At 39.6% G+C, this 15,248-nt stretch overlaps 1 protein-coding gene across 1 annotated transcript; it reads right to left on the bottom strand.

Moving 5' to 3' along the window:
• Positions 1-1,196: 1,196 nt before the first annotated feature.
• Positions 1,197-14,191, bottom strand: LOC124293463. The gene is made up of 5 exons (XM_046734338.1): positions 13,637-14,191; positions 13,269-13,456; positions 12,742-12,865; positions 11,539-11,576; positions 1,197-1,344 (listed from the first exon to the last, which is right to left on the bottom strand). Exons 1-5 carry the CDS (start codon positions 13,802-13,804, stop codon positions 1,197-1,199), a joined length of 666 nt encoding a protein of 221 aa, XP_046590294.1. The 5' UTR covers positions 13,805-14,191.
• Between the last annotated feature and the right edge of the window lie 1,057 nt (positions 14,192-15,248).

Raw genomic sequence — 15,248 nt, 5'->3', positions numbered from 1 at the left:
TTAGACTATTTTCTTATACCTCGATCAGCTACTGATGGAGCTTGTGGACAAGCTCCATCGAAGACGCTGCGAGCAACGGATCAAGAGTTACAGTCAAATAACGAGGACATTGCTTAGTATTTCTCCAGCTGTTGGTCTGACGCTGTTCTAGATATCTTCTTTGCATCTCTCAGGATCCAATAAGCCTAATAGAAGCCGCGCAGATTGGTTCAAGACGGAAAAGTTTCTGGGTTCAAAGATCGCAAAAGAAGCAAAGCGAACCCTTTTGAACAACGGATCAAAAGTTACGGCCAAAGCACTGAAAATTTTTACAGGGTTTACGAAAGTTGAGAAAAAAGAATGACAAATGTACAGCTACCTAGTTTCAACTGTTTATTCAATATGCCTTTATTATAATACAATTGTTCAAGTGTCAGTATGTGGTAATTTAACAAGTTTCCACATAGTATATAAGTAATGACAAACACAAATGCAAAAGTATGATTAAGATACATTACATAATATTTCTGATTATTATAATAGGTAAAACGAGTGCCATGTATATTATCTTAAGCATAATAGGAAAAATCTTATATCAGATAGTCATTGTCGTAGTTAGTAAGTAAAGTTCAGAGATCATCTGTTCCTTTCCCCCACACCTTCTCTACGAACACTACAGATTAAAATAACGAATTATTCAGATTTCCCATACTTTATTTGTATTTTCTCGACTATTGATTCCGCAACGATTTGAACGCCTCTTTTGGAATCCTTGAGCTCCGATCAGGTTAGAAAGAGTCGTACGAAATGATTCTGGGAAGAAATTTTTTGCTCCCAAAAACGCGATAACACTGTGGCCTTTGGGTTTTTCGCTGGGAATTTAAAACATTTTGAGAACTGCTAGAATCAAAACTTTGATGCGCTATACCAACGTAATTTTTCGAGAGAAATCGATTGCGCGCACTCCGAATACGCCGTCATGACGTCAGGTACTCTATCTTGCCTCATCATTTCTCTATTTTTTCATACTTCCAATTAACAATCTTGAATTTTTGAATTCTTCAAATAACAACGTACTTGGCATCCAATGACTTAACCGCGTACATTCGAAGCGCTGCATTGTCCCGTTGCGTCGGTACCTATTTTCACGAGCGACTTGTCCCGCCGACAGCGTGGCTCTGCAGCGTCAAATCGTTGACTGAAGAATACAAAGCCAGTTACCCCTGGGTAAATTTTTGTGACCAGTTTTCGAAGGGCAAGTGGGCCCAGGTGAGCCTGGGAGCGTAGAAGGGTTCTGCTCTATCGACTCTACCTAACGGACTCGCACCAACATTCGTAGCAGCCAAAGTAGTGTCCGTATGGGAGCTTGAGTTTGAGTCGGAAGAAAGTGAATACGTAAGACTACTAGTCGACTGCGATTTGAAAATGATGATCAGCTTGATCATTCCCGTGAGCAGAAGGGTAACCACGTCTACCGCCAACCACCCCCAACTACCTACGAGCACCTTCAACCACCGTCAAACACCTTCGACCACCTCCGACCACCTTCATCCTCCTCGTCCTCCTCGACCATCTTTGATCACCTCCAACCACCGCCAAACACCTCCTACCACCTTCTACCATCTTCGACCACCTCCTACCACCCGGTACAACCGCCTACCACCTCCAACGACCACCTCTAACCACCTCGGATTATTCCCCGAATACTGATAAACATTTTCAGTAAAAATGAGAACACATCAAAAATATTGTGTAAGGATTAATATAACTATTCTGTTGACGGATTTGACCAAGAAAACTTCAAGAAAATTATAATAAATTATAGGAATTTTATTAGCGCATTGATAGATACCGAATTTGGTATTGCGCGATGAATGAATTGAAATAATTTATTGTGAACATGACAAGTTAAAAACATTGAACATGAAATGTAATTACATTTGCCATTAAATATTATGAACATGTTTTACTCACCGTGCACAAATCCTCATTCTCCTCGTCTTTCTCGACCTCCGCCTCGTTCACCTCGATCACCCGCAACCACCCCTAACCACCTCCGATGATCACCGCTAACCACCTCGGTTTATACCTCGAATACTAATAGATATTTTCAGTATGAAAAGACATCAAAAATATTGTGTAAGGATTATTATAATTTTTTTATCGACATATTTTAGCAAGAAGATTATGAGAAAATTATAGAAGATAATAGAAATTTTATTAGTGCATTGATAGCTACTGAATCTGTGCTTGCGCGAGAAATGAATTTAAATAATTTATAGTACACTTGACGAGTTCAAAAAAGACTCTAAGGCAGCACGTGCTTCTACAGGATTCTAGGGATATTCAGGATTTGTGGGTAATTCACCTGGTGGACAGGCAACATGCCAGTAGAAATTGTTCCCCATGTAGCTCGGTACCATCGAGCTTACAGACATAACGGAAGCATCCCAAGGCTAGATTTTCACTCGCAGTAAAATTCTGTGGCAATACTTAGCGTTGTTGTTTCTTCATTTTTGGAGCTGAAAATTTTTGGTCTCAGATTCGATTTGAATGACCCTTTTCTGACTGATCGGACCCTCAGGAACTCAGAAAACGCAGCGAAAAGACCGTAGGACCAACAGGTGAGAAATGGCGAGCGAAAAAGCTCCTGCTGAAAAATGTCGAAAACACAGGTTCTCGTTTTTTGGCTGTAACTTTTGATGCGTTGATCGCAGCGTATTGGGACTACGCCCAATCGATTTCTCTCGCAAAACTACGTCCGAATAGTGCATGAAAGAATATATTCCAGCACTTTCCAAAGTGGCGAAAATCTTCTCCAAAAATGCAAAGGGCATTATTTCGCTATGGGAAATATTACGATTATAATCGCTATGGGAAAGATCTCAATAAAACCATCAACCATCAAACCCCTTTGCATTTTTGACGAAAATTTCGCGATTTTGAAAAGTGCTGGAACAAATTAATTGTGGCACTATTCCGACGTCATTTTGCGGGAGAAATCGATTGGGCGCAGTTCCAATACGCTGCGATCAACGCATCGAGAGTTACAGCCAAAAAACAAAACCTGTGATTATATGAATCTTTACGTAATGTTTTTGATGTTTTCTTATACTGAAAATATTTATTGCTGTTCCAGGTACAACACGAGGTGGTTATCGGTGGTTGTTCGAGGTGGTTGGCGATTGTTGGAGGTGGTCGGAGGTGGACGAGGAGGAGGACGAACGGAACTGAGTCTCAAAGCCCTGTTGACATAAAAGCAGCTATTCGATAGAAATTATAGTTTATAGTTTACACAGCCCATTGCATGATATTTCATTATAAATACGTATGTTTCAATGTATTTAGAAATAATTTATCAAATATACAGAGGTCATGTGCAAATAATAAATGAATTGATTCGACCGCAGTTTGATGTATTCATTAGAGCTTTAACAATAAATTCAAGCTTTGTTACCTCTTTTATTTTATTATGGATAATCAAAAACATTTCCGACTATTCGTGCTGTGGAAGCATGGGGATTAAACCAAATGTAGCAAAAGATTAGAAACAGTGTATGTAGAGTACGGGTATTTTTCTAATAATGCAAATAGAATAGAATACCACGCCTTGCGAATTAGCTTTCCAGACAGAGATGAATGATGAATTTTAAGGACTGCATTATCGTTGTTGAATACTCTATGCCTCATGGGAAAATAAAATCTGTAACGATAAAATTGATGCACCGGATCATCGTCGACTTTAACTTTTGGAATGTCCTACCATTTTCGAACACCTCCTACCTCCCCCTGCCACCTCCGACCGTCAATGGCCACTTTCGACCACCCCCTATCACCTTCTGCCAGCGCCGACCACCTCCTACCATTTCCGAACACCTCCAACCATCCTATTTACCCATATTACTAGATTAGCTATGATATGAAAAGAGCAGAATTATTCATTTCGAAATGGGATTCTATTCGACGCGCGCTCGATGTATTCCATAACATCAGTATTCATAATTATTCCAACAACTTTTCATTTGCTCTCTCGATCTTGAATTTTCATAGGCATAGAATCGAAACGTTGTTTTAGCTGGTCGCAAGTGAAGTATCTGCGTTGGGTGGAGGAGCAGAATTGTTTTTCGAAAAGTATTCGGATGGAAAAAAATTCAGAGTAACTGTAATACATCACGGATGCGCTAATTTTGAACGAGATGAAACGGATGCTCCGTGTATGAGACAGTATTTAACGCTGCGTAGTGATTTAAAGACCTAGAAAGGTGATAGGGAGAGAAAGAACGACGCTTCTTAACACTTCGAGTGTATTTTAACACACATTTGAAAGATACGAGCGAAATTTTTCATCATCCAACTGTCGCAGAACGGCAGCGTTATTAGCCGACCCGTTCACTGATGAATATATCTTCAGTCAACGGCTGACCATCGAAGGGCCTGGCCGCTTGAGTCTGGAATCGGCAGGAGAGATAAAGTGTGTATTTCTTGTATGAAATGTGAAACCTAAAATCATTATACATCATATCATATCATCATACATCATACATCGTACATCATACATCGTACATCATACATCATCATACATAGTATCAAAGGTTGAAACCAAAGTTTGGATGTCGGATGTTCAGAAAGTGACGTCACCAATTCCAAATCAGCTAGCCGAATTCCTCAGTCTGGAAACAACCGCGCAGTAGAGCGGACGGATGAGAGTCGCGCTCCGCAAATTTCGAGTACCGGGTTCTCAACCTCCCAGATCCCGCGCTTCGGGTCCGCTACGTATTTCGAGTAACGGGTTCTCAACCTCCCGGATCCCGCGCTTCGGGTCCGCTACGCGGTGAAACTCGACTTCCAGGATAAGCGCTCCGTGGTTCCTGGTTCATGTTTACAATAAATTATTTCAATTCGTTTTTCGCGCAAGCCGAAATTCAGTAGCTGTCAGTCCGCTGATAAAATCTCTCGACTTCCAGGATAAGCGCTCCGTGGTTCCTGGTTCATGTTTACAATAAATTATTTCAATTCGTTTTTCGCGCAAGCCGAAATTCAGTAGCTGTCAGTACGCTAATAAAATTTCTATAACTTTATAATTTTCTTATAATCTTTTTGGTAGAATATGTCGAAAAAAAAATTATATTAAACCTCACACATTATTTTTGATTTGTTCTCATGCTGAAAATATTTATTAGTATTCGAGGTATAACTCGAGGTGGTTGGCGGTGGTCGTTGGAGGTGGTTGGGGGTGGTTGCGGGTAATCTCGGTGATTCAGGAGGAGGAGGACGAGGATTTGTGCTGGGTGAGTAAAACACTTTTATAACATTTGATGGCAATTGTAATTATATTTCATCTGAAATATTACAAACTTGTCGCGTTTACAATAAATTATTTCAATTCATCTTTCGTGCAAGCACATATTCAGTAGCTATGAATAATCTTGTACAATTTATTACATTATTAATTAATTAATTAATATTCTTATAATTTTTAATGGCAATTGTAATTATATTTCATCTGAAATATTACAAACTTGTCACGTTTACAATAAATTATTTCAATTCGTTTTTCGCGCAAGCCGAAATTCAGTAGCTGTCAGTCCGCTGATAAAATCTCTCGACTTCCAGGATAAGCGCTCCGTGGTTCCTGGTTCATGTTTACAATAAATTATTTCAATTCGTTTTTCGCGCAAGCCGAAATTCAGTAACTGTTAGTCCGCTAATAAAATTTCTCGACTTCCAGGACAAGCGCTCCGTGGTTCCTGGTTCATGTTCACAATAAATTATTTCAATTCGTTTTTCGCGCAAGCCGAAATTCAGTAGCTGTCAGTCCGCTGATAAAATTTCTCGACTTCCAGGATAAGCGCTCCGTGGTTCCTGGTTCATGTTTACAATAAATTATTTCAATTCGTTTTTCGCGCAAGCCGAAATTCAGTAGCTGTCAGTCCGCTGATAAAATCTCTCGACTTCCAGGATAAGCGCTCCGTGGTTCCTGGTTCATGTTTACAATAAATTATTTCAATTCGTTTTTCGCGCAAGCCGAAATTCAGTAACTGTTAGTCCGCTAATAAAATTTCTCGACTTCCAGGACAAGCGCTCCGTGGTTCCTGGTTCATGTTCACAATAAATTATTTCAATTCGTTTTTCGCGCAAGCCGAAATTCAGTAGCTGTCAGTCCGCTGATAAAATTTCTCGACTTCCAGGATAAGCGCTCCGTGGTTCCTGGTTCATGTTTACAATAAATTATTTCAATTCGTTTTTCGCGCAAGCCGAAATTCAGTAGCTGTCAGTCCGCTGATAAAATTTCTCGACTTCCAGGATAAGCGCTCCGTGGTTCCTGGTTCATGTTTACAATAAATTATTTCAATGGTTTTTCGCGCAAGCCGAAATTCAGTAGCTGTCAGTCCGCTAATAAAATTTCTCGACTTTCAGGATAAGCGCTCCGTGGTTCCTGGTTCATGTTTACAATAAATTATTTCAATTCGTTTTTCGCGCAAGCCGAAATTCAGTAGCTGTCAGTACGCTAATAAAATTTCTATAACTTTATAATTTTCTTATAATCTTTTTGGTAGAATATGTCGAAAAAAAAATTATATTAAACCTCACACATTATTTTTGATTTGTTCTCATGCTGAAAATATTTATTAGTATTCGAGGTATAACTCGAGGTGGTTGGCGGTGGTCGTTGGAGGTGGTTGGGGGTGGTTGCGGGTAATCTCGGTGATTCAGGAGGAGGAGGACGAGGATTTGTGCTGGGTGAGTAAAACACTTTTATAACATTTGATGGCAATTGTAATTATATTTCATCTGAAATATTACAAACTTGTCGCGTTTACAATAAATTATTTCAATTCATCTTTCGTGCAAGCACATATTCAGTAGCTATGAATAATCTTGTACAATTTATTACATTATTAATTAATTAATTAATATTCTTATAATTTTTAATGGCAATTGTAATTATATTTCATCTGAAATATTACAAACTTGTCACGTTTACAATAAATTATTTCAATTCATCTTTCGTGCAAGCACATATTCAGTAGCTATGAATAATCTTGTACAATTTATTATATTATTAATTAATTAATTAGTATTCTTATAATATTTAATGGCAATTGTAATTATATTTCATCTGAAATATTACAAACTTGTCACGTTTACAATAAATTATTTCAATTCATCTTTCGTGCAAGCACATATTCAGTAGCTATGAATAATCTTGTACAATTTATTATATTATTAATTAATTAATTAGTATTCTTATAATATTTAATGGCAATTGTAATTATATTTCATCTGAAATATTACAAACTTGTCGCGTTTACAATAAATTATTTCAATTCATCTTTCGTGCAAGCACATATTCAGTAGCTATGAATAATCTTGTACAATTTATTATATTATTAATTAATTAATTAGTATTCTTATAATATTTAATGGCAATTGTAATTATATTTCATCTGAAATATTACAAACTTGTCGCGTTTACAATAAATTATTTCAATTCATCTTTCGTGCAAGCACATATTCAGTAGCTATGAATAATCTTGTACAATTTATTATATTATTAATTAATTAATTAGTATTCTTATAATATTTAATGGCAATTGTAATTATATTTCATCTGAAATATTACAAACTTGTCACGTTTACAATAAATTATTTCAATTCATCTTTCGTGCAAGCACATATTCAGTAGCTATGAATAATCTTGTACAATTTATAATATTATTAATCAATTGATTAATTACATTAATCCTTACACAATATTTTTGATGTGTTCCCATACTAAAAATATTCATTACTATTCCAGGTATTACCCGAGGTGGTCGGAGGTGGACGAGGAGGAGGACGAGCTGGATGAGGAGGAGGACCAGGTGGACGAGGAGGAGGACGAGGTGGCCGAGGACGAGGCGGGGTGGGTCGTGGGAGAGGACCTCTCCTCTCCTCAGAGGAGGGGAGGGGGAGGGGCAGGGAAGGGGAAGAGGTGGGCGGGGGGGGGGGGGGGGGGGGGGCGGGAAGGGAAGGAGAGGGGAGGGGGGAGGCGGCAGGCGGGAGGGAGGGGGGGAGGGTGGGAGGGTGGGAGGGAGGGAGGGAGGGAGGGAGGGAGGGAGGGCGGGAGGGCGGGAGGGAGGGAGGGAGGGCGGTAGGGAGGGGGGTGTACTGCTCTATTAACTCTAACGGGCTCGCATCGACATCCGTCCTCCACTCTCTCCCCCCCCCCGCCCACCCGCCCGCCCGCCCTCCCTCCCTCCCTCCCTCCCTCCCTCCCTCCGGCCCCCCTCCCCCCCTCCCCCTCCCCCCGCCCCCTCCCCCCCTCCCCCTCCCCCCCTCCTCCCTCCGCCCTCCCCCTCCCCGCCCCTTCCCTTCCCTTCCCCCTCCCCGCCCGCCTCTCCCCCTTCCCTGCCCCTCCCCCTCCCCTCCTCTGAGGAGAGGAGAGGTCCTCTCCCACGACCCACCCCGCCTCCTCCTCGTCCACCTCGTCCTCCTCCTCGTCCACCTGGTCCTCCTCCTCGTCCAGCTCGTCCTCCTCCTCGTCCACCTCCGACCACCTCGGGTAATACCTGGAATAGTAATGAATATTTTTAGTATGGGAACACATCAAAAATATTGTGTAAGGATTAATGTAATTAATCAATTGATTAATAATATTATAAATTGTACAAGATTATTCATAGCTACTGAATATGTGCTTGCACGAAAGATGAATTGAAATAATTTATTGTAAACGCGACAAGTTTGTAATATTTCAGATGAAATATAATTACAATTGCCATTAAATATTATAAGAATACTAATTAATTAATTAATAATATAATAAATTGTACAAGATTATTCATAGCTACTGAATATGTGCTTGCACGAAAGATGAATTGAAATAATTTATTGTAAACGCGACAAGTTTGTAATATTTCAGATGAAATATAATTACAATTGCCATTAAATATTATAAGAATACTAATTAATTAATTAATAATATAATAAATTGTACAAGATTATTCATAGCTACTGAATATGTGCTTGCACGAAAGATGAATTGAAATAATTTATTGTAAACGTGACAAGTTTGTAATATTTCAGATGAAATATAATTACAATTGCCATTAAATATTATAAGAATACTAATTAATTAATTAATAATATAATAAATTGTACAAGATTATTCATAGCTACTGAATATGTGCTTGCACGAAAGATGAATTGAAATAATTTATTGTAAACGTGACAAGTTTGTAATATTTCAGATGAAATATAATTACAATTGCCATTAAAAATTATAAGAATATTAATTAATTAATTAATAATGTAATAAATTGTACAAGATTATTCATAGCTACTGAATATGTGCTTGCACGAAAGATGAATTGAAATAATTTATTGTAAACGCGACAAGTTTGTAATATTTCAGATGAAATATAATTACAATTGCCATCAAATGTTATAAAAGTGTTTTACTCACCCAGCACAAATCCTCGTCCTCCTCCTCCTGAATCACCGAGATTACCCGCAACCACCCCCAACCACCTCCAACGACCACCGCCAACCACCTCGAGTTATACCTCGAATACTAATAAATATTTTCAGCATGAGAACAAATCAAAAATAATGTGTGAGGTTTAATATAATTTTTTTTTCGACATATTCTACCAAAAAGATTATAAGAAAATTATAAAGTTATAGAAATTTTATTAGCGTACTGACAGCTACTGAATTTCGGCTTGCGCGAAAAACGAATTGAAATAATTTATTGTAAACATGAACCAGGAACCACGGAGCGCTTATCCTGGAAGTCGAGAGATTTTATCAGCGGACTGACAGCTACTGAATTTCGGCTTGCGCGAAAAACGAATTGAAATAATTTATTGTAAACATGAACCAGGAACCACGGAGCGCTTATCCTGGAAGTCGAGTTTCACCGCGTAGCGGACCCGAAGCGCGGGATCCGGGAGGTTGAGAACCCGTTACTCGAAATACGTAGCGGACCCGAAGCGCGGGATCTGGGAGGTTGAGAACCCGGTACTCGAAATTTGCGGAGCGCGACTCTCATCCGTCCGCTCTACTGCGCGGTTGTTTCCAGACTGAGGAATTCGGCTAGCTGATTTGGAATTGGTGACGTCACTTTCTGAACATCCGACATCCAAACTTTGGTTTCAACCTTTGATACTATGTATGATGATGTATGATGTACGATGTATGATGTACGATGTATGATGTATGATGATATGATATGATGTATAATGATTTTAGGTTTCACATTTCATACAAGAAATACACACTTTATCTCTCCTGCCGATTCCAGACTCAAGCGGCCAGGCCCTTCGATGGTCAGCCGTTGACTGAAGATATATTCATCAGTGAACGGGTCGGCTAATAACGCTGCCGTTCTGCGACAGTTGGATGATGAAAAATTTCGCTCGTATCTTTCAAATGTGTGTTAAAATACACTCGAAGTGTTAAGAAGCGTCGTTCTTTCTCTCCCTATCACCTTTCTAGGTCTTTAAATCACTACGCAGCGTTAAATACTGTCTCATACACGGAGCATCCGTTTCATCTCGTTCAAAATTAGCGCATCCGTGATGTATTACAGTTACTCTGAATTTTTTTCCATCCGAATACTTTTCGAAAAACAATTCTGCTCCTCCACCCAACGCAGATACTTCACTTGCGACCAGCTAAAACAACGTTTCGATTCTATGCCTATGAAAATTCAAGATCGAGAGAGCAAATGAAAAGTTGTTGGAATAATTATGAATACTGATGTTATGGAATACATCGAGCGCGCGTCGAATAGAATCCCATTTCGAAATGAATAATTCTGCTCTTTTCATATCATAGCTAATCTAGTAATATGGGTAAATAGGATGGTTGGAGGTGTTCGGAAATGGTAGGAGGTGGTCGGCGCTGGCAGAAGGTGATAGGGGGTGGTCGAAAGTGGCCATTGACGGTCGGAGGTGGCAGGGGGAGGTAGGAGGTGTTCGAAAATGGTAGGACATTCCAAAAGTTAAAGTCGACGATGATCCGGTGCATCAATTTTATCGTTACAGATTTTATTTTCCCATGAGGCATAGAGTATTCAACAACGATAATGCAGTCCTTAAAATTCATCATTCATCTCTGTCTGGAAAGCTAATTCGCAAGGCGTGGTATTCTATTCTATTTGCATTATTAGAAAAATACCCGTACTCTACATACACTGTTTCTAATCTTTTGCTACATTTGGTTTAATCCCCATGCTTCCACAGCACGAATAGTCGGAAATGTTTTTGATTATCCATAATAAAATAAAAGAGGTAACAAAGCTTGAATTTATTGTTAAAGCTCTAATGAATACATCAAACTGCGGTCGAATCAATTCATTTATTATTTGCACATGACCTCTGTATATTTGATAAATTATTTCTAAATACATTGAAACATACGTATTTATAATGAAATATCATGCAATGGGCTGTGTAAACTATAAACTATAATTTCTATCGAATAGCTGCTTTTATGTCAACAGGGCTTTGAGACTCAGTTCCGTTCGTCCTCCTCCTCGTCCACCTCCGACCACCTCCAACAATCGCCAACCACCTCGAACAACCACCGATAACCACCTCGTGTTGTACCTGGAACAGCAATAAATATTTTCAGTATAAGAAAACATCAAAAACATTACGTAAAGATTCATATAATCACAGGTTTTGTTTTTTGGTTGTAACTTTCGATGCGTTGATCGCAGCGTATTGGGACTGCGCTCAATCGACTTTTTTCGCAAAATCACGTCGAAATAGTGCATGAAAGAATTTATTCCGGGACTTTTCAAAATCGCGAAAATTTTCGTCAAAAATACAAAGGGGTTAGCCTCACTATCGGATGAAGAATATAAAGACAGTTGCCCTCATGGGCTCAGATGTGACATCCGTAAATTGCTTCGTGAGATAACCCAATGGTAGAGTTGATAACTCATCGTAGAACATCACAGAGTTTCCGATTTCGACAAAATGCTGGTTGCATTCACCTTCTGAGTAACACAGTCTTCGCAATGGTAGGCCCAAGCCAGTACTTGGCCTGAGTGTACCTACCGACTTGTCGGCGATACAAGAAATTAATAATGAGAACTAATATCATTCAAAATTCGTAGCAAAACAGTGATTCAATTAAAGTATAGGTACCCGAGAGAAGAATGTATACATAGATCATTAATAAAAATAAATCATATGTAATAATGATGCAGAGACCAAAAAGTGTAAATGTATATGCGGTCCATGTACGACATTGATATACCTGATTAATTTATGATTATCACGTGATGCAAACTATAAATTTTATAATTTGCTAGTAAACATACTAGATTATCTACTATAATCGGGTATAATATGACAATAAAAGAATTGTTCGTTTCGATATGGGATACAATTCGACACGCAGTCTATATATCCCATAACATTCATATTCAGAATTAGGAGTAGGAATAGAAGTAGGATCAGGAGTAGGTTCAAGAGTGAGAGTAAGAATAGGAGTAGGATCAGGAGTTGGAGTAAGATCGTAGTAGAAGTAGGAGTAAGATTGAAGTAGAAGTAGGAGCAGAAGTAGGAGTAGAAGTATGGGAGGAGGGTAGGGGTGGGAAGGGTAGGGTAGGGTAGGGTAAGCGGACCAATTGGATTGGGTTGGGTTGGGTTGGCAACTCCAACTCGTAACACTCCTACTTCTGATTCTACTCCTACTCCTACTCTTGATCCTACTCCTACTCCTACTCCTACTCTATTCAATACTTTAGAATGATATTCTCACAGTGCACGAATCCTCATCGTCCTCGACCATCTTGTTCTCCTTGTCTTCCTGGTCCTCCTTCTCGTCCACCTCCAGCCACAGCCAACCACCTCCAACAACCACCGATGACCACCTCGGGTTATACCTGGAATAGTAATCAGTCTTTTCAGTACAAGAACTCATCAAAAATATGTGCAAGTATTATTATAATTATTCAATTAATCAATTATGTAATAAATTTTAGTAGCGCACTTATAGCTACTGAATTTGTGCTTGCACGAAAAATGAATTGAAATAATTCATTGTAAACGTGACAAGTTTGTAATATTTCAGATGAAATATAATTACAATTGCCATCAAATATTATAAGAATATTAATTAATTAATTTGTAATGTAATAAATTGTATAAGATTATTCATAGCTACTGAATTTGTGCTTGCACGAAAAATGAATTGAAATAATTTATTGTAAAAATGACAAGCTTAAACAAATTTAGATAAAATATAATTACAAGGGCCGTTAAATATTATAAAAATGTTATACTCACCGTGCAGAAATCCTTGACCTTCTCGTCCACCTCATCCCCCGAGAGTCGAGATTCAGCGGGCAGCGGACTTGTAGTGGAAAACCTACGTAGCGCTTTTCCCTGAAGTCGAGTTTCATCAGGTAGCGGACCTCGAGCGCAGAAACGACGGAGCGCTTGTCCTGGAAGTCAAATTCTACCAGGTAGTGGACCTGGCGCGCAAAAACTACACAGCGCTTTTCCCTGAAGTCGAGTCTTACCAGATAGCCGACCTGGAGCGCAGAAACCACGTATCGCTTGTCCTGGATCTCGAGCTTCACCAGGTAGCGTACTTGGAGCGTAGAAACTACGGAGCGTTTATCCCTGAAGCCGAGTTTCACCAGGTCACAGACCTGGAGCGCAGGAACCACGGAGCGCTTGTCCTGGAACTCAAGTTGCACCAGGAAATGAACCTGGATAGTAGAAACTACGGATCGCTTGTCTTGGAAGTCGAGTTTCACGAGGTAGGACACCCGGAGTGCAGAAACTACAGAACTCTTGTCCTGGAACTCGAGTTTCATCAGGTGGTACACCTCGAGCGCAGAAACTACGGAGCGCTCGTCCTGGAAGTCGAGTTCTACCAGGTAGCGGACCTGGCGCGCAAAAACTACGTAGCGCTTGTCCCTGAAGTCAAGTTGTACCAGGTAGCCGACCTGGAACGCACAAACTACGAGCGCTAGTCCCTGAAGTCGAATTTCAACAGGTAGCGGACATGAGCGCAGGCACCGCGGAGCGCTTGTCCTGGAACTCGAGTGGCACCAGGAAACGGACCTGGAGCGCAGAAACCACCGAGCGCTTGTCTTGGAAGTCGAGTTTGACCAGGTAGCCGACCCGGAGCGCAGGATCCAGGAGACAGAGAACCCGGTACTCGAAATCTGCTGAGCGCAATTCTCATACGTCCGCTCTACCGCGCGGTTGTTTCCAGACTGAGGAATTCGGCTAGCTGATTTTCGATCGATGACGTCGAGAAAAAAAAATTTTGGGTGACGTCACTTTCTGATCATCCCAACATGCATACTTTGGTTTCGAACTTCAGTACTGTGTATGATGTATGTTGTATAACGTATGGTTCATGATGTACGATGTATGATGTATGGTGTTTGATGTATGATGATATGAGATGATCTATAATGATTTCAGTTTACACATTTTAGACAAGCAATACGCACTTCATTTCTTCTGCTGATTTTAGACTCAAGCGGCTAGGCTCTTTGATGGTCAGCCTTCGACCAAAGATATATTCTTCAATTAACGGGTCAGCTAATAACGCCGCCGTTCTGTAACAGTTGGATGATAGAATCTTTTGCTCGTGCCTTTCAAATGTGTGTTCAAATACACTCGAAACTTGACCAAGCTCCGTTCCATCTCTTTCTATCAACAACAAAAATCGCTGAGAATCACCGTTTTAGGTATTCAAATTAGGACACTGTATTAAATACTGTCTTATATACGGAGGATTCATTTCATCATCAAAATCAGCGCATCCGAGATGCATTACAGTTATTCTGAATTCTTCTCCGTACGAACACTTTTCGAAAACAATTCTGCTTTTCTAGCCAACGTAGATACTTCACTTGCGACTAGCTAAAACAGTGTTTCGATTCTATGCCTACGAAAGCTCAATATTGATACACCAAATGAAAAGTAGTTCGAATTATGAATAACAATGTTATGGAATACACCGAGCGCGTGTCGAATGGAATCTCATTTCGAAATGAATAAGTCTTTTATTCACATATTACAGTCGTATCATTGTAGATAATCTAATTTGTCTCCTGGAAAATTATAAAATTCATAGTATGCACCGCGTAATAATCGTAAATGGATCACATATATCAATATCGCACGTGGACCGTATATACATACATACTTTTTGGTCTCTGCATTATTATTACATCTGACCTATTACTATTTATGATCTATGTATACATTCTCCTCTCGGGTACCTATACTTTAATTAAATCA

Source organism: Neodiprion lecontei, chromosome 3 (genome assembly GCF_021901455.1).
Source record: "Neodiprion lecontei isolate iyNeoLeco1 chromosome 3, iyNeoLeco1.1, whole genome shotgun sequence".
NCBI lineage: Eukaryota > Metazoa > Arthropoda > Insecta > Hymenoptera > Diprionidae > Neodiprion > Neodiprion lecontei.
The sequence above is the reverse complement of the archived record's forward strand: the minus strand, read 5'-3'. Positions and strand labels throughout refer to the sequence as shown.